The 23,901-nt window shown below is 38.9% G+C and overlaps 1 protein-coding gene across 4 annotated transcripts in view; it reads right to left on the bottom strand.

Annotated features, from left to right (window-relative positions):
* LOC117423186 (netrin-1-like) overlaps positions 1–23,901 on the bottom strand; it is a 76,220-nt gene that overhangs the window by 30,278 nt on the left and 22,041 nt on the right. For all 4 annotated transcript variants that reach the window (XM_034038680.3, XM_034038679.3, XM_058989764.1 and 1 more), the window contains exon 3: positions 5,619–5,807. In XM_034038680.3, coding sequence (XP_033894571.1) covers positions 5,619–5,807 — 189 coding nt within the window. The remainder of the gene's footprint in view (positions 1–5,618; positions 5,808–23,901) is intronic.

Here is a 23,901-nt window from a genome sequence, read left to right on the forward strand (position 1 = left end):
CTAATTGGCTGATTGCAGCCGCTGCTGAGGCACTAGCCCAAAAGCCTGAAGGATTTAAAGTGGCTGTCCACTTAGCCCTTAAGTGGCTATACTTCAAAACTCAATTAGATCACGGTTGCAGATATGAGAGCAGCAAACCTTATTCTGCCCCCTGCACGTCTTGTTGAATGAGAAATATTTACACAATATTTGCCTGCTGTTTGATGTCTTGAAGTTTTATGGTTTGTTTAAATTTGCATTAAATTGATTTGTTTATCATATGTACGGCTGATACTTAACATACTTTGGTACCTAGAAGTATCAACTATTTCATAAATAAAATGTTTAAATAATTGGGTGGATTAATGTCTTTCCAGTCATTTATTTAATCCATTGTACCCTGGTTGGTCATGAAATAAAACAAATGCATTGAAGAGTAGTTAAGTCACTCATGTTGCCTTAGCCGCTAGGCTCCCTGCATCTTTACTGGCAAAGTTTAAAATAACTTGCTGAGCACATTCTTTTATCGTGGGAAAAAAATCAGTAACTTGAAGTCTGAAGGTGTTGCTTTCATTTGTGTGCAAGACTGAGGTTTATCTGTTCCTTGGACAGCATTTGGATCACAGCTCTAGAAATGTGCTGAAAACACTCACATCTTCATTAACCTTGTTTCCCCATTAATGCAGATTAAGTTTGCATTTTTGAGGGCTGTAGTTTAAGAGGTTACTAGATGCAGGAAGGGCAAAAATAAAAAAGCACAGGATTACCCCCCCCCCCCCCCCCACCACACACACCCCCAGTGGTTCAGGCCCTAATGTATGTTATTATTTTCATAGTCATACTTCCAATACCTGCTATGTATTTATGTTCAAAATGAAGGCCTGTGTTTTGTTTCCAGTGGTTTATATACAGCAAGTCCCCGTTTCAATTCGTTAAGTCCCAAGTTGGTCTTTTCATGAGGAAAGAGAGATTTTTCTTGCCATACGTATAACAGGCATTTAAGCAAATAATTCAAAAAATGTGTGTCATGGTAAATTGAAGACAGCAATAAAAAAAGGCTTATGTTCTGAAAATCAAAAACCAAAACATTGAAGTCATTAAGAAAACAAAAGATTTAAAATTCCAACCAGAATATGCTATTTGCGGTTCATAAAATCCCACTGTGACAATGGGAGACATGTGTACCTAAAGAAGTGTAGAGCCTCAATCTATTAAAATATCCTCATTTTCCAGCCAGCCCTTCTGTTGTTTGCTGCGATTTTAGAAATGTATTATATTTTATAGCAATGGGATGGATTTAAAAAACAACCGAAACGGGCCTACTGTACTGAAGACAGCCAGCATGCCCTTTTAGTAAAATTCCTGAACTTTTCATCTCAAGCCAATTGTTTATGATGATTACATTTTTTAAACATACAAACAAAGCGATCCAACATTTGAGCTTAGGGCGCAATTCGATTGCTTTCGTTTGCTGGTAAAAATGCTTTTTGAGGAAATTACAAGTTCATGCAATTGTGCAATAAATCAACAGATGTGGAGCAATTACTGGTATAATCCAAACAAATGTGGTTTACTTTTTATTGAATGACCTTATAATTTAACTAAAATAGCTACTTGAGTTGGACCCCTGTGGATAACGCTGCCTGGTGTAGCCCCTTTGAAGCTTCCCAGAGTTGTCTTGGGTTAGAGTGCAGATTTACAAAACTCTGAACCGGGGCACAGATTAAAAACAGTTTTAAAACTATACAATGCTTTTACTAAGAATACTTCTATAGTGTTTTTATCACTATTACTCTTTTCACATTAAAATAACAAAACAACAATCACCACCTTTGATTGCTGCACAACCAGTGCATCTTCCCTGTCCAATTCATGGCCACTTTCACCGTCATGAACTATATCTTATAACCATATGTATTACTATTTGTATCTTTAGTTTCAAGTATTTTGCATAATTTTCATTTAGCGTAGTTACCTATATCAACAATATTATTGTGGAACAGTGTTTTAATATGATTGACGATTGTTTACTCAGCTAACTTAAGGAGTGCTTTCTGGTGCTGGGAGAGCAATCTTGCAAGCTGGGACTTCAAGTTTTGTGGGAAAATGTCAGGACACCGGGACAGTTGGTGGGAAAAGGGGACAATCCCGGTCAAACCAGGACATCTGGTCACCCTACCTTGAGTTAATCTTAGATTGCACAGGTGAGTGACAGACTGTCACTGAGAGGCGAGGTTCCACAGATTAACTGTGTATGGTTGTTTGTAATTGGTGACCGAATGACAAGTTAAGAGGAGCTTTTCTACCTAAGCAAACGGTTTGCATTACAGGGATAGACCACCAAAAGTCTAAACAAGTATTGCTATAAAAATAAAAAGGTTATAATTTTACACAGTTGTTTTATAATAATAATAATAATAATAATAATAAAATACTTCAAATGTTTGTACAATTGTTTCATATAAAGCTTTATATGCGGTATAAGTATTTTAAACTAATTACAAGATCAAGAGCTCCTTGTCCCTTCTAATTTGTTGCCCAGACTGCATTCCAAATATAGTGCTGAAAAATGTTTTAATTGGAAAGAAAGTTGTAAGCGCATTCATGCTTCATATCATTTGTCACCTTTTGGTAATAGCACTGGGTTCTGTATTGTAGCTCTGTTTGGTTGTAATCGAACACCATAGAACAACTTGGCCAATGTTTGCTTATAATTACAGTAGGGCTTTAATTTCAGGATTAAATTTGACAAACCTGCTTAGGTAAGCTGCTGGATGTATAAATTATGATGAAATCTGTTTATACTTTCATTTAGTGTGAAGTAACACTGGATTCAGAGGAGTCATATTGAATTAAGAAAGGAAGTCCTAATCGCATAGGAAATTCACTTTTATTTTCCAGTTTCTACACTAAAACTTCGGTGCCATGCAAGGGGCACCTCTGGCTCCAGCACTGAGACTGTAGCCTAGACTGTGGTGTGTGGAGGGTTATAGAAACACTGTAACCTTTTTTTATCATTGTACATTTTTATTCCTGTAAAAGCACCCAAGAACGGTTACAGTGGATGTTGCTATTGCCCAGTGTAATGTAAGCAGCTCCAAAGGGCTTTTCACACATCTCCATTTCATTTCACCCCTTTTTCAACTTTGTATATATATTTATGTGCGTGTGTGTAGAATTGGAACCTGTGTGAGCATAGTGTTTCCCTTTTCCCATGGAATATCATGAGAGGATAATAGAATATCTATTTTTATTTATCCCCTTAAAACCAACTAAGCCACTGACAGATAGATTGTTAGGAGCTGCAGGTCTTATCTGTTCCATGTGGCCGATTGTACAGTTTTAGCACATCCCCATGATTTTTCAAGATACATTTTTGCTCCTCTCTATTATAATCTATTTGTTCTTTCAATTAAATGTTGGGAACGCTGAATTTTTTGTATCTTTAATAACAGAGTTATTATGTAGGAACGAACACTTAATTTCCTCATTAAATATTTAATTCATTTTGAATCAAGACAAAGCGAAATGTAATGTTTAATTCAATCATAAGTGGCCCTGTGTAACCGCACTCGAGCCTCTAAACCACAATGCAAAAGAGCCGGGCTCTTTGATGGGATGGGACAGAATCCGTAACGGCAGTGTATCACACAGCACTGCCCATTACACCTGCTCATGATAACACTGTTCTTACAATGAAGAGGGTTTATCATTAACTAAAGTTTACTTCATACAAATCCAATTGTCATTCAGCTGAGCTGTTACTATCACATGAATTGTTAATAACAGGACTTAAGTAAATCTAGATGTTTATAACCACCGTGGGCAATAAACCTGTTCTGAATGGTTTCCTATGCTGGTTACTCCTTTGAATTCTAATTCTTACAATCTTCTCTCCTGCAAAGTTCTTGAAATGCACAGGATGATCAATGTGCTTGTTGTCAACATGTACAAAGGCTGTGTGGCAATACCCAAATGACATTACCAACACATTAAAACACTGTCATCACTCTTGAGACAAGACATGCTGCTGAAGGTCTGTCTCTCATATTATACACACTGATTGCACATGATAATTACTTTGAGCATGGCAGAGCTTCTTCTAATTGTGGTTACCGCTCTGTTTATTGACTCTATTTCTCTCTTACTAGTCAACCCTCAGAGACCTCATTCCCAATTCACCGGGAAGCTCAGAAGTTCATTATTGAATGCCAAAAGAAAGAAAGAAAACAAAAAAATACTTTCTCGTCACCAGGGATCCCTTCCTGTTTATTCTGGGAAATTTTAATTTTTTCCCCATTGTACACTTTCTGTCAGGTTTTATAAAACAGAAGTTCTTCATGAAGTTCAACGTGAGCTGCTAGTTGCCTGTAACACATGAATTCGACAGATGAATGGGTAAGTATGATGGCTGAGAGAATCAAGTCTTTTCATCATTTAACATGTGAAATGGAATGTAAAAAGAATTCCTGGAGAATGAGTGGCATATGACGGTTGATGTCAACTTATTACACCACCTTGTTCAAGAGCAAATGGGTCAAGCAAGCGCGTCTGAAAAATGAAAACATTACCTCACAGGGTTCTCTTATTATTTTCAAGATGTAAATTTAGTAAAAACAAACATTAATCTTCAGATGGGAAAACAATGGCTTTGAACTTGCTCCCCCCATTCCCAGTACCATCTGAAAAGACTGAAAAGACAGATACCAATCTTGTAATAAAATATTATCCACTGTGATTATGAGGTCTAAAATTACCTCTGGTCCCAAAAAGCATATATCTAAGAGTCTGCAGACTTCTGATGGGAATATGTATCAGAAACAGGCCTCACTTTTAGGGATCACCCCAGGTTTAGGGTACATTTCTCCTTTATTTTATTGTTTGTTGAATTCTAATGAATTTAGCGCTCATGCAAAGAGCCAGATGGACAGCCAAGGAGCCATGTGCCTCAATCCATCCCCAGTGGCGTAGTTGTAAATCTGAAGGTACCAGAGCACCACTAAAATATATATTTTTTAAAACATATTATAAAGAATTCATATTTTATTTGTATACTGAACTTCTGTTAACACATATAATAGGTAATGCATTTGTCTAATTTCTATAAGTATTTTTACAAAAGTGTCTTGTCAGAATGCTTTATGTGTCAGTGGCTTCATTTTAGTTTGCTCCACAGTCGTAGTCAATGAGCCGTTGCTGTTGTCTTCGTCAGCATTTTAAGTCTTCTTACAGACGTTCCTATTGCTCTATTCATTGCATCAAGATGTCTACTGACTGAATCAGACAGCTGTGCGGGAAATGCGAGTCATGTGACTTAACCTATTATGTGCGTTGCGGCTCGACTACACCACTGCTCATTCCTGAATGGAGCAAGCTTTGGGGGAGCCATCTAATCCCATAACCCCATCCAATGCAACCAAAAAGGTGCTAACGAAAACCATCTTGTGATCCTTCTTTGAAACTCTGAGATAAAAAAGTGACAAGAGTAAAAAAGCGACAGTTAACGAAAGTGATTTTCCAAAAAAAAAAAAGCAGCCTGCAAACAAAGTTATGCAATAAAGATTAAAACTGGAATTGAAATTAAGAAAACAACAGTTCCACATCGTGATGTAAAGAAGGAGGACGAGATGTCCACATACCTTTGCATGCCTTCCTGTGGGAGATGGGTTTGGACATGTCCCGGTAGTAGCCCTCTTTGCAGTAGTGACAGTGCCGCCCAGCTGTGTTGTGACGGCAGTTCAGACAAACCCCGCCGCTCTTTCTCCCAGACAGTTTGTAAAGCTCCATGTTGAACCGGCATCTGCGGGCATGCAGGTTACAGTTGCATGCTGCCAATGAAAAAACATGAGGAAAACTTTTAGGAATAGGAAGACTTAGATTCAGAATACTCCTACACTTGGACTGTTTGAAGATAAATGACTGTTTCTTTACAATTAAATTATGCACACCATTTACAGCCTGTCAGCTTTGGAAATAAAGATAATACTTTAAATTAAGCGTCCCTTATGACATTGTTATTACACTGTAATTGCATTTGTTGCTACATAGTTATTGCACTGTAAATGCACAACTTCATGCACAAGTGCAGTGTAGTTACAAACGTTGCCGGCTACTGAAATAGATGTGTTGTTCCATTGTAACTACACAACTGTTTGTGTAATGACTTAATGTAAAGTGTTACAACATATTTAATTCTGCTAACCATCATAAGGGAGTGCAAACCAAATGTTTTAAATTCAGTTTTGGGATTCACTCCTGCAAGCACAGGTACATTGTTCAGCAGAAGGGAGCAATGGGTATAGGACAGTGGTTTTCAAGCCTGGTCCTCGGGGACCCCTGTGTCTTCTACTTTTTATTCCAACTGAGCTCTCAATTACTTAACTAAACCCTTAATTGACTCATAATTACCTTCATTAAGCATTTTTAATAGTTTTTAGCACTTAAACAGTTGGAGATTTCAACCGAACTATAAAATGTTATAAATAACTTGAAATCTGCAACTGTTTAAGAGCACAAGTGAAAATGTATAATAAAGGGTTTAGTTAAGTAATTGAGAGATAGTGTTTTTCAGTGGTGTACAGACATTCTGTCGGTATCCGTTTAGTTTAGTGAGATAGGAATGTACCAGCGTTACATCTTTTTTTTTTTTTTTAAACATATTCTCATTTTGCTGATCATTGATGAACATTTCTGTTTGGTGTTGTCGAGTGATTGAAAGTTCAAGTATATTTTCCTCTAGAGGAATTATCACTTTTTGACGTCCCTACTGTGGTGTTATCACTTTATTTTCGAATGGCTCAGGATGCAAATATAGCCTTCATCCATGTATTATATATATATTGCTGGCAAAGAACATATATATCCAAAACATTTTTTTTAATATAATTTCATGTCTATGAATGATGCAAACCAATGACATCATCACCACACATGGTGTTCCAAGATTTCATAACAAAATAATAGGGGAATATAAGACACTGATGGATTGCTGTGGATTATCAAGTGTCTCCCAGCTGAATAAAAAAAAAGCCTGCTCGTTATTTTGCAAATTTGATTCACTTGGTTTCAACCCAAGCATTTAGGGGGCTGCTCATCTTTAAAACCTCGCTCTCAAATTCATTACAGCAGGTACAGCAGCAGTGTCCCCCACCGGGGACTGAACCCACGACCCTCCGGTCAAGAGTCCAGAGCCCTAACCACTACTCCACACTGCTGAGATAACATTATATGACGGGTGTTTCCAGTATATTGTAGTAGCCCATTGGTTAGTGCGTCTACCTGCAATGTGTCCAAAGTGCTACCCTGTACCTACTTTAAATGACAACTGATGCAAAGGCATTCATTTATTTTTCATTTAAATGTGCTGCCCACTGCTATTCCTGCAGCTTCTCCGACAGAGAAGAGTTTTCATTTCTCTATCTTCATTGTATACCCCACATCCTTCCTCTTTTCCATTAGGTGTGGTGAAACATCTCCTCTCCCTAATTTCTCCTGTCAGTAAACACAGACGGATAGGGGTGCTGGTAAGAGAAGCCCATATTTTTCCAAAATCCTGCCCCCTCCGCCCTTGAGATTGTTGTGATAAGCCCCTACAGATAAGGTCAGCCTGTTTGAAGCTGGGAGACAATGGCTTGTTCCATCGGCAGAGCCCGGGACCCGGAGCACTCCAACAACACAGTAACATGTTCTTAACACCTGTAGGGAGTTTTGTAACAGAGTGGCAGACGTACAGGATTCAGGGTGGATGCTTTTCAATGAGGATCCAGACAAAGGTGCAGAAGGTATTTAACTTGAACATGAAGCACGGGGTTACAAAAATATTTGAAAGGATAACAGAGAACACTTCCTCCATTTTCACTTGAATTTCACCTTTTCTTTAATGTAATAACATATATTTAGTAAAATAGTACTTGGCCTTTCCATTGAAATACACTGACACTGTGTGGTGCGATATGATCCAAGGATTAAAATTTTAATTATGGCAGCATTATCATTGTAGCGGCTCTTTATAAAAAAAAAATTATATATATATATATATTATATATATATATATTAAAAAAGCACCAAATTACAAAATAAAAAAGATACATTATAATTGTATGCAGTGTAGTTACCATTAAATAATTTCAAACAGATATTATACTGTAGTTCGTTTCAAAAGCCACTATAATGCACTATGCAATGAAATGCTTGGTAAATGATCCATCCAGGGTGAAGTGGTAACTAGCCTCAGGGACCACATGTCTGAGTATATAATATACTCCAAAAAGACTTCACAAGACCCTAATGTACCCAGCGATCACTATCTAGGATCTGACCTCTGTGGGGCTCTGCTTGTTATGTGGCACAAGCCTGTGTATGTGTGTGTGTGAAAGGTAGGTGTTAGACTGTGATCTGAGATAACTTCAATAGGAATCTGCACTGTGAATCTCAGTCTCTCTGCTGAAACAGCAACACTTCATTTGCTCAGCAAGAGGGCTAATGTGATGATTATGTCCTGGGGCTGGCTCTGACCCCAATGGCAGGACCCAACAGGGAGACCTAATCTGTCAAGCTGTGGTTTGTGTTTCAGAATAGCTGAGAGCGACACAGTACAACTATCCATATGGGGAAAGACATACAATGGGATTTAAAAGCTTAATACTGTTAACATGACAGAAACAGAGGACCTCAAACAAATAGAAGGGCACGGGAGTCTCTTCACTGTAGTTCTGTCTGAAAACAATATGTTAAACACCACAAGAGAGGGTCCTGCTTGAATGAATAGATATCGTAGCAGTATTTAAATCCACCATCACGCTTACATCCACAGATAAACCGAATACAGTCCTCCGCTTTTATATTTAAACCAAACATTAACATGCATATTATTATCATTTAAAAAAAAATAGTTTAGGATGTTTAAGGATGTTTGAAGGTTTAAGAGATTATATTCTTACATAAAAGTGTTTATATACTATAATATAGATAGTTTTTTGTATGGAACATCCCACTACAGAATCTAAGGAGCATCAGGCTCCTTTATATTTTGGGAATGAGGGGCTGCTCCTAGTACTTCTATTATAAGGGTTTGCTTATTATTCCCTATGATGAACATACATTATCTCCAAAAAAAACATTCCCATCCCAGAATTCTGCATTCAGCCTTTCTGAATGACCCCCTATCTTATCTCAAGCAGACAGCGCTTGGTAGCTATCCTAATTAACGAGCTAATTGTCCTGGAGTGGAGATGGTCAATGTACTGATAAGGTTGATTGAAACCTCCTCTTAGCACGTCACACTCCGCACAGCACAAAGCCTCCATTTCCAACAGTTGCTAAGATTTGACAATACACATAAAAACCTCAGCATTCACAGCAGTTCTGGTGAAGTTAAGCCGCTTGTATTGGTTATTCATCTTCCTTAATCCTGGTAAACACTCATTTGAAGTAAAATATCAGTGTCTTCAGGCACAAGCATTTTAGTGCTGGCCAACAATTCACTCCTGACAGGCTAACAAGTTGCAGAGTTAGAGGCATGGGTCTTATCTCATAGCACCAAGCACAGTGTAAACACATATGGGAGGAAATAACCCTTCCTCGTGGAATGAATTGCACTACCCCTTCTTTCTGTATGCTTCAGTAGACTTGGATTTTGCAGCTAGTCTTGTTGCACATTGTATCGGTTTATAAAATTTCATGCCGAGGTATAGGATGACAAAGTTTAGTAAAGCAAACTGGTAGTGAATAAAAATAGTAAAGCAAAAGACAAGCTTGGTAAATAACTGAAAAAGATACCATAGAAAAGCACATGCTTAAATGGTAGTATCTGCAAGGGAACAGCATGATAAACTGTATAATTATTGTGACAATTTACCGTGTTAAACATTTATAAGCGAACAGTACTGGTCAATGCAATTCTGGCTTGGCTAAATCTCCCTAACCGTGACCAAGTTTCAATTCCCCGGTCTCTGCAAATTAGATGTTTCATCAGCAGATCTAACCTAACTAAATATCTTCAAATAAATAAAATAAGTTGAAATGCAATACATTCAATCTCCGAGAGGTCCCTGGAAGTAATGAGATTAGCTAAAATGCCCCTTGGACAGCACAAGAAACATTCCCTGTCCCTGCATTATTTTCATTCCAGACTGTAAAAAAAGGGGGTGCCATGTGTCACATTTCAAACAGTTAAGACAGCCACTGGGGCTCCCTTTTCATCAGCTTTGGGTAGTGAATCAATGCAACACCTTCAGGTATTCCAAACACGCACCACTGACAGACTATGCAGCGTATGCAAAGCATGCAGTGAAGAAAAGGACACCTCAAGCCCTGAGAGAAAGGACTAAAGTCAGCAGAACATCGCTACGCCTCCTTGATGTGAACCGTAGCACACCTGTTAAAGTCTGTTGTCTCTCCAGGAATGGGGGTGGAGATACACAAGCTTCCGAACGCCACAGGGCAGGGTAAATACTTCAGGGGTTTATTTAGTCCTGCAGTTCAGTGGCCCAGGGCCAGCTGGGTCTGACCCTGTTTGGTATAAAGAGGATGGAAGTTGTCCTGTGGCATGATTCGGAACAATTTCCTCTTTAAGTGCGGTAGGCAAGGGGTCACAGCCCGATGTGCGTGTCACTTGCTAAGTTACAGTAGGTTCATCTTGTGGTTAATTTAAACAATGAATTCTCCTTTTTGGAAGCGAGTAGTAATAAGACTGCCTATGACAAAGTGCAGTTAAATTGGGACTTTGCACATGTTTGTATCAGGCATCCATAAGCTTGAGATGTATGTACTATACAAACATTCAAGGAAATATATTGGGGAAAATCTGCTACAATATGTTTATGGCAACATTGAATTTAATTGCATGTTTCTAGACAGTTGGACTTGTATGTCTGTATTGCTCCTCATTGCTTACTGTAAACATATTTTTTCTTTGTTTTGCTTATTTTGTACTGAGATGCTGTGAGTGACATGCACAGTCTTGCTTTGTAGATTCTGGGAATTAAAATGGGAAGACAGATTGATGCAACCATAAATTACACATTTAGCAGCGCCAAACAAAGTTCTTAGTTAAACAACAAAGGTCATTGCTGGGTGATTTTCCTTGAACAATTTACTGCAAACATGAAACAAAGACTAAATCTATTCTCAGTTTTGTCTCGCTATCCTGTACCTGCTGGTAGCCATGCTATGTTCTCCTAATTGCTGAGCTAGAGTATCGTGGTACTGTAGTATCCCAAACCAAAACGTATTTCTCACAATTAGCAGGAAAGGAAAGATCCCACAGTTCACTGATTCCTTTACTCAGCCAGCTTCCTGTTTGTAAAGCTGTAAAGGATACATTCTTAACAATGGAATTGGAGTCAGCTCACTGGGAGAGCTGACTCCAAACACGTTAAACCAGTAGTTTAGCTACAGAAGTGCTCCTCAAACCAATTGTTACTCACATAACAAAGCCTATGCCAACAAGTGCCACAATTAACCAGAGCAGTTCCGCCCTCCCCAACTCAAGTTAAACCAATTGTGATGCAACATTGGCTCAGATACTAGAGATGCTTGGGAATACCATAAATGATGCATTGATTATTAGGCTCTGTGGTTGGTTTAAACCTCCCCCTGCTCCGCTCTGCCCATCAGTAACTAACTAGCCATATCTCCCATCAGAAACCCTGCCAAGACAGAGAGGCAGCAAATCAAACAGAAAATTAGGTTTTGGATCAAAGCCATTCAAATGCTGAATCACTTTCAGGAGGTTCTGGTTTGCTGTTGATGCTTTGCAGGAGATACATGCCTGGGAATTGCTGAAGAGAAAAGCTTTTCACCCATTGAAACAGGCTTTGTTTGTAAACCATTGCCTTGGCGTTGCATAAATAAAAAGATTAATCTGTATACCAACCTTAGGCAGCCTTTGATCACTTAAACTCAAGAGGACAGAGCCCCAAGAAGAGGAAAGCAGGTCTGCCGTTCGGTGAATATTTTTTCTTATAAGAAACTAATACATTGACCACATTAGGGAAGTAGCAACTTTAAACATGATGTTCAGGCTACAATAACAACAGCAGCATTGTATGTTGATATTATATATATATATATATATATATATATATATATATACACACATACATATAGAATCTGCTGCCCAAAAGAAGCTGTGAATGACGCCAAACAAACAAGCGCGGGAAAGGTGCTGAAAAGCACCAGCTCAAGTCTTGGGAACAGCGCTGAGAGACGGGCTGCCGAGAGACGCGCTGCTGAGACGGGCTGCCGAGGGACGGGCTGCCAGGAGGAGCACAGCACTAGGGGGGGACTGACACTCTGCTCCGATCAGGCAATTGAAAAGAGGAGGGAGGCAAAGCACCACTGCAAGGGGGGTAGAGAGGGATCATATCAGGATCATCTAATTATCTTACCACAGCCAATTAGTCGTACCACTTATTTCCCCTCACGGGCTGCTGCAGCACTCCAGACTGTTCTATGTACCTCCTGCAATCAATCTAAAGGAGAAATTTTACTTAACCAATACAACACTGAGTTAAAGGCAGTTTTGGTGGTTCATTTAATGAGATGATCTGTTGTGAAGTGAATCGTGAAAGTATAATTCTAATAAACGGTTGCCTTCTCATTTAATCCTATTCCTTTACAAAAGAAAGTGTGTGGAGGGGTCTTCAGTGTACAGTATATCATGATGAATTCATACCCCGCTACTCACCCACCAGGGGATTGCGAGAACTGTTAATGTTGATCTCATGCATATGCCTTATACATGAGATCAACATCATGTGTTACAAAGAAACATGGAATGAATACGGGTAATTAAATCCACATGAATTAACAGGACTGAATTCAAAAGATATTCAGGCCATTATGCCTCACAGTGAGGTTTATGGGTTATGTGCCCACACTCTAACACTGGGCAGACCTCATTCAAGTCATGCACACCTTTCCCCTCTTCCTCCTTTAAATAGTTCTGAGGCCCATAATATATGTATATATATATCAGTGGATAAATATTGATTTTACAAGGCTGCAGCTCGTCGCTGCCAAAGATTATAAACTGACAGAAGTGAAAAGTTCTGGGAAATGTTTTATATTTAATCTCTCCGCAGTGATCCAAAGTGTTTTGTAATTGAGTTTAATCCAGAGGTATGTATTCGCACACATGAGCCAGTAGAAAAAATATACAGAGTTGGGACAGGGGAAATAAATAAGCTTGGATCACACTCAAGTCTCTTTGTTAGATGTGTTGCTATAAATCTTATCAGTCCTGTGAATTGCCCTCAAAAGTCGTTTTCCTTACAACAAATCATGGGTGTTTGAGCTGAAGGGCCATCTTCCTGTAGTCATGTCCTCATGAAGCCTAAGGGGGGGGGGGGGGGGCGGGGTGGTGGAGTTTGGCCGGAGACGCCTAACTTGGTGCACACAACATTCTTGACTCAATTAAAAATACTGATCCGGTGCCACGTCGCATGGGGTGTGGAGTTCACTTCTTTGGGATCACTTAGTTTGCTGCTGGTTTGTGCAAAAGCTGTCCATTCTTTTTTATTTATTTATTTATTTTAATTTTGCTCTTTGTGAATTCAAATGATTACCCAAGTGGTTAAAACCAAATACCCAGGCTTGAAATTAAATGTATAAAACTGGTCTCCTATGCAATTAAAACTGGAGGAAGAGTTACACTGACAAGAATCCTAACAATACTACTGGTACTCTGTCTGCTATCTCAAAGTTTATCTGCAATTCAAATGCAATCACTTCTGAACTAAAATGTTTCATACCAAATTTGTAATAATAATAATACAATTACAGACCAAAAAGGGTTACATATTTTGTTTATTAATTAATTTGACTTAATTATCCATCTGCTGCAATGACAACCAAAACCAGCTCTTTCTTCTTTTAGCAGAAGGGCTGAAACTGTCCTCCGCAGCTGATCCCCCTCCCCATTTGAATCCTAATCAAAGTAATCAGGTTTAGCCCTGAAAGCTCCAAATGCCCTTTCAAACTCCACCTCTTATCAGCCCATGATATGTTAGCGGGCGGCTGTGTTAAGTGGAATAGATAAGGAAGCCCATGCTGGGTTAGAACTAATCTGCACTTTCCCTTAACAGTCCTGTTGTCATGCTTAGCAGCAACAATGGGATCCTGATGGCTTCCCATTTCCCTCAGTAGTACCAGCCTAATAGCATCGCTCGACAGCTCAGCATGACTATCTGCTTTCCTAAAGGACAGCTTAGAAACCAGGGAGAAAATGCCCTGTGATTCCAGATAAAGTTTGTCAACTACCAACAACAAAGCTAGTTTCAGAACTGATCTAATGATAATAATAATAAAGTCAATATTGTAGATCAGGGGTATAAAATAAAAACATTGTTCAGGTCAATTTTAAAACAATAAATCTCTATTTCACCAGTGCCAGCGTAGGAGAGACAACTCCAATCCCTGTACATCAGGGCTGTCACAAAGCAGAGACAAGCCCACAAACTTTTTGAATCCTGGGGCCAAGGTTTTGTCAAAGCTGTGTAAAGCATAATAGTATTATTAGCTATTGTTTACACTGCTGGAGCACCGTTGTCATGTGGCCAATTAAAAATATTCGCTGCTGGAGTCCTTTATAGGATATCTCCTACTTAATTTGTGTGTGGTTTCCACCAATGTACTTCAAGAGTGTGAAATAGAAAAGGACACCAGTGTGGGTGACCTCGGGGCTGAAACCAGAGTCAAAATGCAGCAGCTTTAGTCCCTTCTCTGTTGATGTTGCCATTTATTTCCTAGTAACACACACACCCTGGCCCTGTCAGTCTGCGCTTGTATGAAATTTGGCAGCTACTCCACTGCGGGGAAGGTTTCAGGGGCAAAGAAGTACTTACAAAATTGCAGATTGTATGTTAGCACTTTGTGTAATTGTAATTTACGCTAATTTTGCTGGCTAGGCAAATACGGCCGGAAGACATTGCCCCTATAAAATATCTAATTAAGATATTATCCTGTCGTATTAGTCACAAAGCAAGCCTTCATAACATCGGGCTGCCTGGCAGTTTAGGAAAATAAATAACGCTTGAAGATTAAAATGCTGGCTTAACGCTTTCGGCTGGGGATGCTTCCTTCCTAGTCCTTCTTCCTCAAATCAGAAAGTCAAACATCCACTGAGGGATTAACCGTTTCTTTTACTGTACATAACAGCTTTTTAAATGAAGTGTCACTTGATATCTTTTACACCTTTTTTAATTGCAGTAAACATTCCAGCTGTTGGCAGATGCTTCATTGCCAAGAAGCTGCGAGTCTTTGTGTGCCTCTTCAAAGGAGCTGCCTTTATTCCGAAGTAAATCCATAAGGTGAAAATAAAGACGTTAAACTATATAAATAAAAACTCAATAGCTGATGTATTTAAAAAAAATAAATAATAAATTCTCTATTATTGAAACATGATTTATTTCTACACATTTAAAATGTACATCAATTGGCAATAAGGGGAGGAAGACTGTATGGCTGTAGGGTGTCTCATTATAATAGAAAAGATTTTGCACAGTTTGCGTAGTGAGGCCTTTCGCTTCTGAGCGAGATGATCGCTCTTAAGAAACACCCTGCCCACAGAGTATTATCTTACATAAAACTGTCTTTTGTCGCGGAGTCGTAGTTTACGTGGCAGCCTTTTCACTTCAATGAAGAACATCGCAGACAAGAGCCAGGGCACTGTCAATTATTCAAAGCATTCCCTTCTTTACAGTCTGCTTTAGTTTCCAGTGTTTAGATCAGAGTGCCACACTGGATTTGGATCCAACCGCATAAAATCTACAATAATCTGCCAAAGACACTGACTCCAAAGCATTAGCTTCTCCTTCTTCATGCTAAATGTAACACTATCTGATTTTCAGCTGCTTTTATTTTGTACTGACATGGGAAAACCATGCAAAGTAAATAAGAGAACAGGCAAAGGTAAAATCTGATCTGCTCCATCTAAAACAGATCTTAAAATCAGGGTCAAGAAGATCTCCGAGCCCCCCAAGTGGGGGCAGCGGCTTTGGTTCTCTTACACCTCATTGCGGCACGGGACACGAGAGCGGACTGACCAGGTGCAAAGCCTCTATCCACCCCACTCTGCTCTTCATTTACAGAGAGTAGCATGATGCTCGTGGGACCGCTCCTTCCTGCTGGAAACGTCATTAGCATGTTCCACCTTTCGCTGTCCGTCAGGATTTATCGTTCCTGTTTGGCTTCAACAAGACTGGAAGGCAACGCCACCGCAACTGATTTCTCAATAAAATGTACAGAGCATAAAAAGGACTTCAGTTTGGGCAGGAAAGGGTGGGTGGTGGAGTGCTGGAGCCTGTTAAACAAAGCACCAAAGAACAGAGAGCATGAACCAATAAACCAAAACACATTGGAAATCCATCGCAGGACCAGGGTACCAGCGTGTACTATGTGTTCTAAATATATTGTGTTGCTAATAAATTAAAATATAATAAATCAAATATATCAAGTTCAGAATATGACAAGTAGCTTCTTTCTCAGACTCTATACAGGGCTTCCAAGAATACTGTAAATAGATATCTCAGTTGTCAGGATTGGTGGTAAGGAGGCACTGACATTGTTTGAAGCCTTTTAAAAAATAAAACAAAATCTGAAATCTAAGTATCTCAAGCATTCAGTACTATTGGGCTCCTGTAGGCTTCCTTCTGAATATCTCTTATTAAATAAAGGAGTTTTTTTTTTTTACTTGCTGCCATACATCTAACATCGTCTCTCCCGTTCAGCAGACAGGCCAGACATGAAGAGGGTAAACTGTAAATTAGAATCACTCTGTACAAATGCATTTCCTTTCTGACATGCTTACAGCCTCCCTCCCCCCCCCCCCCCCCCCCACCTCCCTTCAATTCAAAGCTCAGGTTGAGGGTTGTGTTTCGCTGGGCAGTGCGGTTACCGTAACCTGCTTCTATAAAGCGACTGTTTGGCTGCTTTCCTTCTCAAATGGGGTGGGGGGGTGGAGAAAAACAAACACTCTAATCATTAGCGACATGTTTTAAAACAGAAGTTAGAACTGCAGGAAGGAGTGTGACACTCTTGTTTTCATTTATGTAAGAGGCCAAAGTTCGGCTTTAACAAGACTTGGTTCGTGCCACCATTCAAGGGGCTGTCAAGGGGCTACATATACTGTAGATCTGTGTGTGAAGACAGCAGTACTTACTATTGTATCTTGGTATTCTGCATGTAAAATCATTATAGGAGAGCAACAGTAGCATCACGTGGGGAAAATATTTCAAAAGTATATTTTAAGTGTATAGATTGGATATAACTACTTATTATAGCTCCCTTAAACTAAACCTTGTTTTTTTTTTTTTTAATACTTTGACAATTTGCTGTCTTTTTTTATGGCACAGGAATCATGGTATTCTTTTAGAAGGAAATTAGAATAATGGTTCAGCAAATCATCTATGCTTGACCCCTACCAAAATAATAATAATAATAATAATAATAATTACATTTAAAAAAAAAAATCAGACCCCAACACGGACGGCGCTCTTGTTCTGTGAACAGAAGTTGCCCCAGTCTCAGAAAACGGACTTGTCTTTTATAACTAGATTGTTTTTTGGCGAATATTTAAAACAATAATAATAATAATAATAATAATAATAATAATAATGAATGAATGAATGAATGAATGAATGAATGAATGAAAGTCATTAATGGTGCATTGCCTAAATCTGGGAATACAAGTCAGTTAATTAGGACCGAGTACCTTTATTTTATATTTAACCATGATAAAGCTATCGGGAAGTAAGCAGTATCAGAAACAGATAATGCAACCCCATTCAAATGATCAGTCCTACATTGGTTACTGTATATTAACTAACCATTTACAAAGATGGTACAGGTCTGTATTGGTTTTAAGGGTATGTTTACAGTTAATAAAGTAAAACGTGTGACCATACAGTATTTCTCAAACGATACATGGATCTTTAATGCTCCTCATTGAATATTTTCTCTGTCAAAAAGAAGTGAAGTTAAAATGCGATTCGCTTTTGGCATTTCCAGAATTGTTCAATGACTGCAACAGAAATAAATTGCAACCTTCATTTAGTGAAGAATATGTTCATCTTGATTTTCAACAAAGCAAACCTTTCCAAAATGCAAAAAATACATAAAAGAAATTGCAGCATACTAACTGATATTTGTACACGGACAATGGAATAAAGGCTTTGGCTTTTGTGCGAGTGATACAGTGGGTTTATGTGCTGCACACTGAGAATGCAATGGGGATCACTCAGCAAGACTGAAAGATGAAAAACATTTCTTTTTCTCATCTGCTCCTGTAAGGGGCCAACAAGCCGATGCTTGCTGTTGGTTCTGAAATGATCTGCATGGCTGAAAAGGCAGTAAAACAATGTTAGGCAGCCTGACCTTTGAAATAACAAGGTTGTGGCACTGAAAGGAAAAGGCAGGGTCTTCCTGCATGGGTTGAAAAATGAGCTGCCCGATCACTGTAGGAAACAAAGTCAACTGAACGACTTCCCCCGAACAGACAGCAAGCTCTGTGATTGAACCTGTTCTGCTGGGAAGCAGCAGAGTTCATTGGTATTATTAATCACACCAAACACAATGACGAAATTCTTCTTGTCAAAACGTTTGTCTAAAGTTATGACTGTTCCTGGGGGCTTATTAACTTAGGTTTCGAAATGAAAAACAAACCACTTGTGTGCTTAAATGACCTTGAATTGTATTACTTGGACCAGTGGTTCTCAATCCTGGTCCTGGGGGACCACTGACCTGCTGGTTTCTTGAGCTCTCAATTACTTAATTGAAGTAATTAAACTAAAAATGTGCCTAATCTGAGCTCTTAAATGGTTTTAAACAGATGGAGATTTCAAGTTAAGTATAAAATGGTATAACAAACTTGAAATCTCCAACTTTTTATAAGCTACACAATTTAAGAAGTAAAATTAAGCAAATTATTAGCTAATAATTATAACAGAAACCAGCAGAGCAGGGGTCCCCCAAAACTAGATGTTTTGGTTCTACTTCTGTAACACTTCTGTGTTTTAAAAAAAATGAGTTAATTAAAGACTGTTTTAAATGCTTTGAAAATATGCACTGAAGTTTCTTTTCATGACGTTGCACTTCCGTAAATTGCAATGCTACGATGTTCTAACCATTTCTCCCAGATTTTTCCCCTCAATCACAGAAATCCTTAGAAATCATTGCCTGGTGCCCACGACACCTGTGGCAGCTGCAATCACTCCTTCAGCTGCTCTCTGTGAATACTAAGCTCCTTTGTCAGAATCAGACTCTCAGGTATTTCATATTTTCCTCCAAACATGTATCTTCCCCAGGGGCACAACAGTAACAGATGCATTAGATTAGCAAAGGTTTTATTTATTTATTTTTTTTAAACTACAATTTGTTAGCATTTTTTTTTTTTTTTTTAAAGGAAAAACAAATGTAAAAAAAACCTCACATTTAAAGTTATTTCTTATTCGTTTTACAATCACAACCATCGTTTCGATTAAATCTGTTCTTTAACACACAAGACTTTAGTCACTTCCATTAAATTCTTCTGGATTCAACAGCGTAGAAAACAAGTTTAACAAGCCCTAGTCAAATACACATGAAATTAAATAAAAATAAAAATAAAAATAATAAAATGATTAAGGATGTGCATCTCTACAATAAAATATGTGAAAGAAAATATTAAATCTTTTAAACACAACCTGTGCAAATGGCACTAATTAATGTAACTTTTAAGGGTCATTTGCTGTGTACCATGTTCATAATTGATGTATTAATACAGTTTCTGGGGAAAATTATTGAAAAAAAAAATATCAGTGTACTAAATTTGTATTTATTATTTCAGGACTGACTGTAATTTCAGCAATGTCCTTAAAAGGAAAAGATAATTCTCAAATCCTTGAACATCACTAACAATTAAGACAAACAGGTGATTACCCTTATAAAGGTTTACTGCATTATACCACAGTAAAAGCATAGCAAAGCATAGTAAAGAAAACTCACAGCATTGTAATATGGTTATTTGATTATGACAAACTGCTAAATTACAGTACAAATTACAATAAATCAGATGGACAATCAGAGAGGGGTGTGAGGGAAAATTTATGTCGCCTCTGCAGTCGGTTCAGAGGTTTGATGCCAAGACAAAGCTCAGACATCCAGAGTAAACACTAAGTTTATCAGAGAATAAAAGAGAAAGGAAATATGAAAACAAAGGAGTCGTAACCTGTTGTTTCTTTTACTCAAACGCTTTCCAAGTCCTCGGTACTCCTCGCTCCTGTCTCTCCAGATATCCCTTCTTGCAGAAACTTTTTGGGGGGATTTTGAAAACGCATATTTATTGATCATTTCAGCCTTTCTTTCATCTTTGCTTTCCCTTCCTAAGAGTCATTAAGGAGGCAGGCAGGATAAATATACACATCTGCTTGGAGAAACTCAAAAGGGGAAATTTATGGAGCCCAAATCACTCAAATATTTAAAAGCTCAGGCGGGATTTCTCATATGGAATTCTTTAATTTTTTGTTTCATTTCTTTTTTTTTTTTTTGTTTTCTTGTACAGAATCCAGTAAATTACTTGTCCGGTGTTGAAATGAACAGCATCATAGGGAATACTTATTCATGATGATATACAGTTACAGACAGACTTGTAGCCGTTCATGACACCGTATCTCAATCCTGTGTCATGCTGTTAATACTGGAAGGACAGTATGCAGGTAAAGGCACGTCTCTGTTTGAATGCTATAAAGTCACAAATAGGATGAGTTAATTAATTCTGTGAACTTTCGTCACCCTGTTTTATACCATTCAAATTGTAATTCTTTCAGAAATATTGCCTTTGAATTTTCCAAAAAAAAAAAAAAGCCAACATTGTGTTGCTTAGACTTTCTTTCTAGTTTTTTTTAATAAGGACAAAAAAAATGCAACAGACCCGTCTGTGGTTTTCATTCCTATAAGCCCGTTCTCTTGTTGATTAAGAAACAGGAAACTGCTCCTGTGGAGATCCCCACTGCCCCAGCTCCTCCTCACACCAGCCTGGCGGTGCAAGGACGGCTGGTTAATACTCCAACTGCAGCTATCAGAGAGGTGCAACGGGGTGATTGATGGCCTCCTACTTTCTCTTTCTCTTTTTATTGATCCCCCATTAACAGGATCGTCCCCTGGAGAGAAGTGTGCATGGTGAGCGAGATGTGAATTACCTCCAGACCCCTCATAAGGAGGGGTTGCCATTAACAGCCTGCTGCTTTGCATATTGTGTTTGCTAGACAGCATTAAAACCCTTTAACTGCGTCCTGTATCTCCTCAAATCTGTGCTCTATTACAATACTAGCACTTGGTACATTTTCTAGTTACATAAGTACATTTGTTTTTCAACCGGTTATCACATCAGCTAATATGAATCAGTCCATCAACTTGACTTAGTGAATCCTGTTTTTAAGGTAAGCCTCCCTACACTGTTGAAGACATTTTTTTTTTTATGATACATTCTTCAGATTCATTACTGCATTAGACTGAATGCTATCTACCTGCATTTTGTTATTGGAACCAAGGGACTGAAGCAGCGACTTTAACTCCAGTAAGGATGAGCAGGACTTTGCAGCATCTCTCCTGTACAGCCCCTGTGCCTCTACAGTAAAATAAAAATGGTAAGAATAATACAAACTCAACTTGAGTCAGATAATTAAGTGTCTTCCTCAACTAGTCCTCATTCCAGGAGACTTAATTTTCCTCTATTTGTTTGACATTCTGTAATTGTTTTGACTCGTTGATTCGCCTGGAGCTGCAGACCATATCAAAGAAGGAATGCTTGATAAAGCCAGGCAGGGCAACTTTCTGTCATTCCCGTCACTGAGGAGAGAGGGGTGGGGTGGGGCATCCTGAACACTGCCTTCATGACTGAATATTTGCTTTTGAACAAAATAGGACCTGGGCACACAATTGCACATAAGTACTCTGGGTTAGCTAACTTATTATATGTAGTAGGGCTTGCTACCTGTAACGTTCATGATTCAAATCCCGGCTCAGCCACCGACTCACTGTGTGTGACCCTGAGCAAGTCACATTTCCAGACATGCACTGACAATACTAACCAAGGCTCGCACTGTATATTTGCGACACACTTGCCCGCCTCATCATTTACGGACACTGAGATCATCGCATTCAACAGCAGGAGCTTTGTCATCTCGTGCCAAAAGAATCACTCCGAGACAAAAAAAAAACAACTAAAAACAATGATACATTATCTTTCAGTGTTTAACGCTCCGTTTATGACCTCTGCTAACGATACGATGACATGTTAATGAGCCTCAAAATCTCAGCCTGCTGCGCTCGGCAATGAATCAAACTCCAAAGTGATCTGGATTCCATGAAAAGGGACCTGGATGCCCCTAAACAACCCCCTTTCTGTTTGGATCTCCTGCCACATAAAAATGCTTCATTAAAATGCTGTGGCTTTGGAGAGGTGGAATAAAGAAAACAAGCACGTTTTTAAATATATCCCACGTTTGTATTATATTAGGCCTGTAAATCATTCGCTGAAACATAATTCAGCTCCTTAATGTGTTTGCTCCCACATCTCAAGAAGAGACTGAAGCTGCACATCTTAAATATAAGCTGATGCATTGTGTGTAGAGTGTGCAGGTCTCTTACTGTGTTATTTTGTGCAGTTCTGTCTGCTCTGACTTCATACAGTGCCTTGCGAAAGTATTCGGCCCCCTTGAACTTTGCGACCTTTTGCCACATTTCAGGCTTCAAACATAAAGATATGAAACTGTAATTTTTTGTGAAGAATCAACAACAAGTGGGACACAATCATGAAGTGGAACGAAATTTATTGGATATTTCAAACTTTTTTAACAAATAAAAAACTGAAAAATTGGGCGTGCAAAATTATTCAGCCCCCTTAAGTTAATACTTTGTAGCGCCACCTTTTGCTGCGATTACAGCTGTAAGTCGCTTGGGGTATGTCTCTATCAGTTTTGCACATCGAGAGACTGAAATTTTTGCCCATTCCTCCTTGCAAAACAGCTCGAGCTCAGTGAGGTTGGATGGAGAGCATTTGTGAACAGCAGTTTTCAGTTCTTTCCACAGATTCTCGATTGGATTCAGGTCTGGACTTTGACTTGGCCATTCTAACACCTGGATATGTTTATTTGTGAACCATTCCATTGTAGATTTTGCTTTATGTTTTGGATCATTGTCTTGTTGGAAGACAAATCTCCGTCCCAGTCTCAGGTCTTTTGCAGACTCCATCAGGTTTTCTTCCAGAATGGTCCTGTATTTGGCTCCATCCATCTTCCCATCAATTTTAACCATCTTCCCTGTCCCTGCTGAAGAAAATCAGGCCCAAACCATGATGCTGCCACCACCATGTTTGACAGTGGGGATGGTGTGTTCAGGGTGATGAGCTGTGTTGCTTTTACGCCAAACATAACGTTTTGCATTGTTGCCAAAAAGTTCGATTTTGGTTTCATCTGACCAGAGCACCTTCTTCCACATGTTTGGTGTGTCTCCCAGGTGGCTTGTGGCAAACTGTAAACAACACTTTTTATGGATATCTTTAAGAAATGGCTTTCTTCTTGCCACTCTTCCATAAAGGCCAGATTTGTGCAGTATACGACTGATTGTTGTCCTATGGACAGAGTCTCCCACCTCAGCTGTAGATCTCTGCAGTTCATCCAGAGTGATCATGGGCCTCTTGGCTGCATCTCTGATCAGTCTTCTCCTTGTATGAGCTGAAAGTTTAGAGGGACGGCCAGGTCTTGGTAGATTTGCAGTGGTCTGATACTCCTTCCATTTCAATATTATCGCTTGCACAGTGCTCCTTGGGATGTTTAAAGCTTGGGAAATCTTTTTGTATCCAAATCCAGCTTTAAACTTCTCCACAACAGTATCTCGGACCTGCCTGGTGTGTTCCTTGTTCTTCATGATGCTCTCTGCGCTTTA

Source organism: Acipenser ruthenus, chromosome 17, assembly GCF_902713425.1.
Source record: "Acipenser ruthenus chromosome 17, fAciRut3.2 maternal haplotype, whole genome shotgun sequence".
In the NCBI taxonomy this organism is placed as follows: domain Eukaryota; kingdom Metazoa; phylum Chordata; class Actinopteri; order Acipenseriformes; family Acipenseridae; genus Acipenser; species Acipenser ruthenus.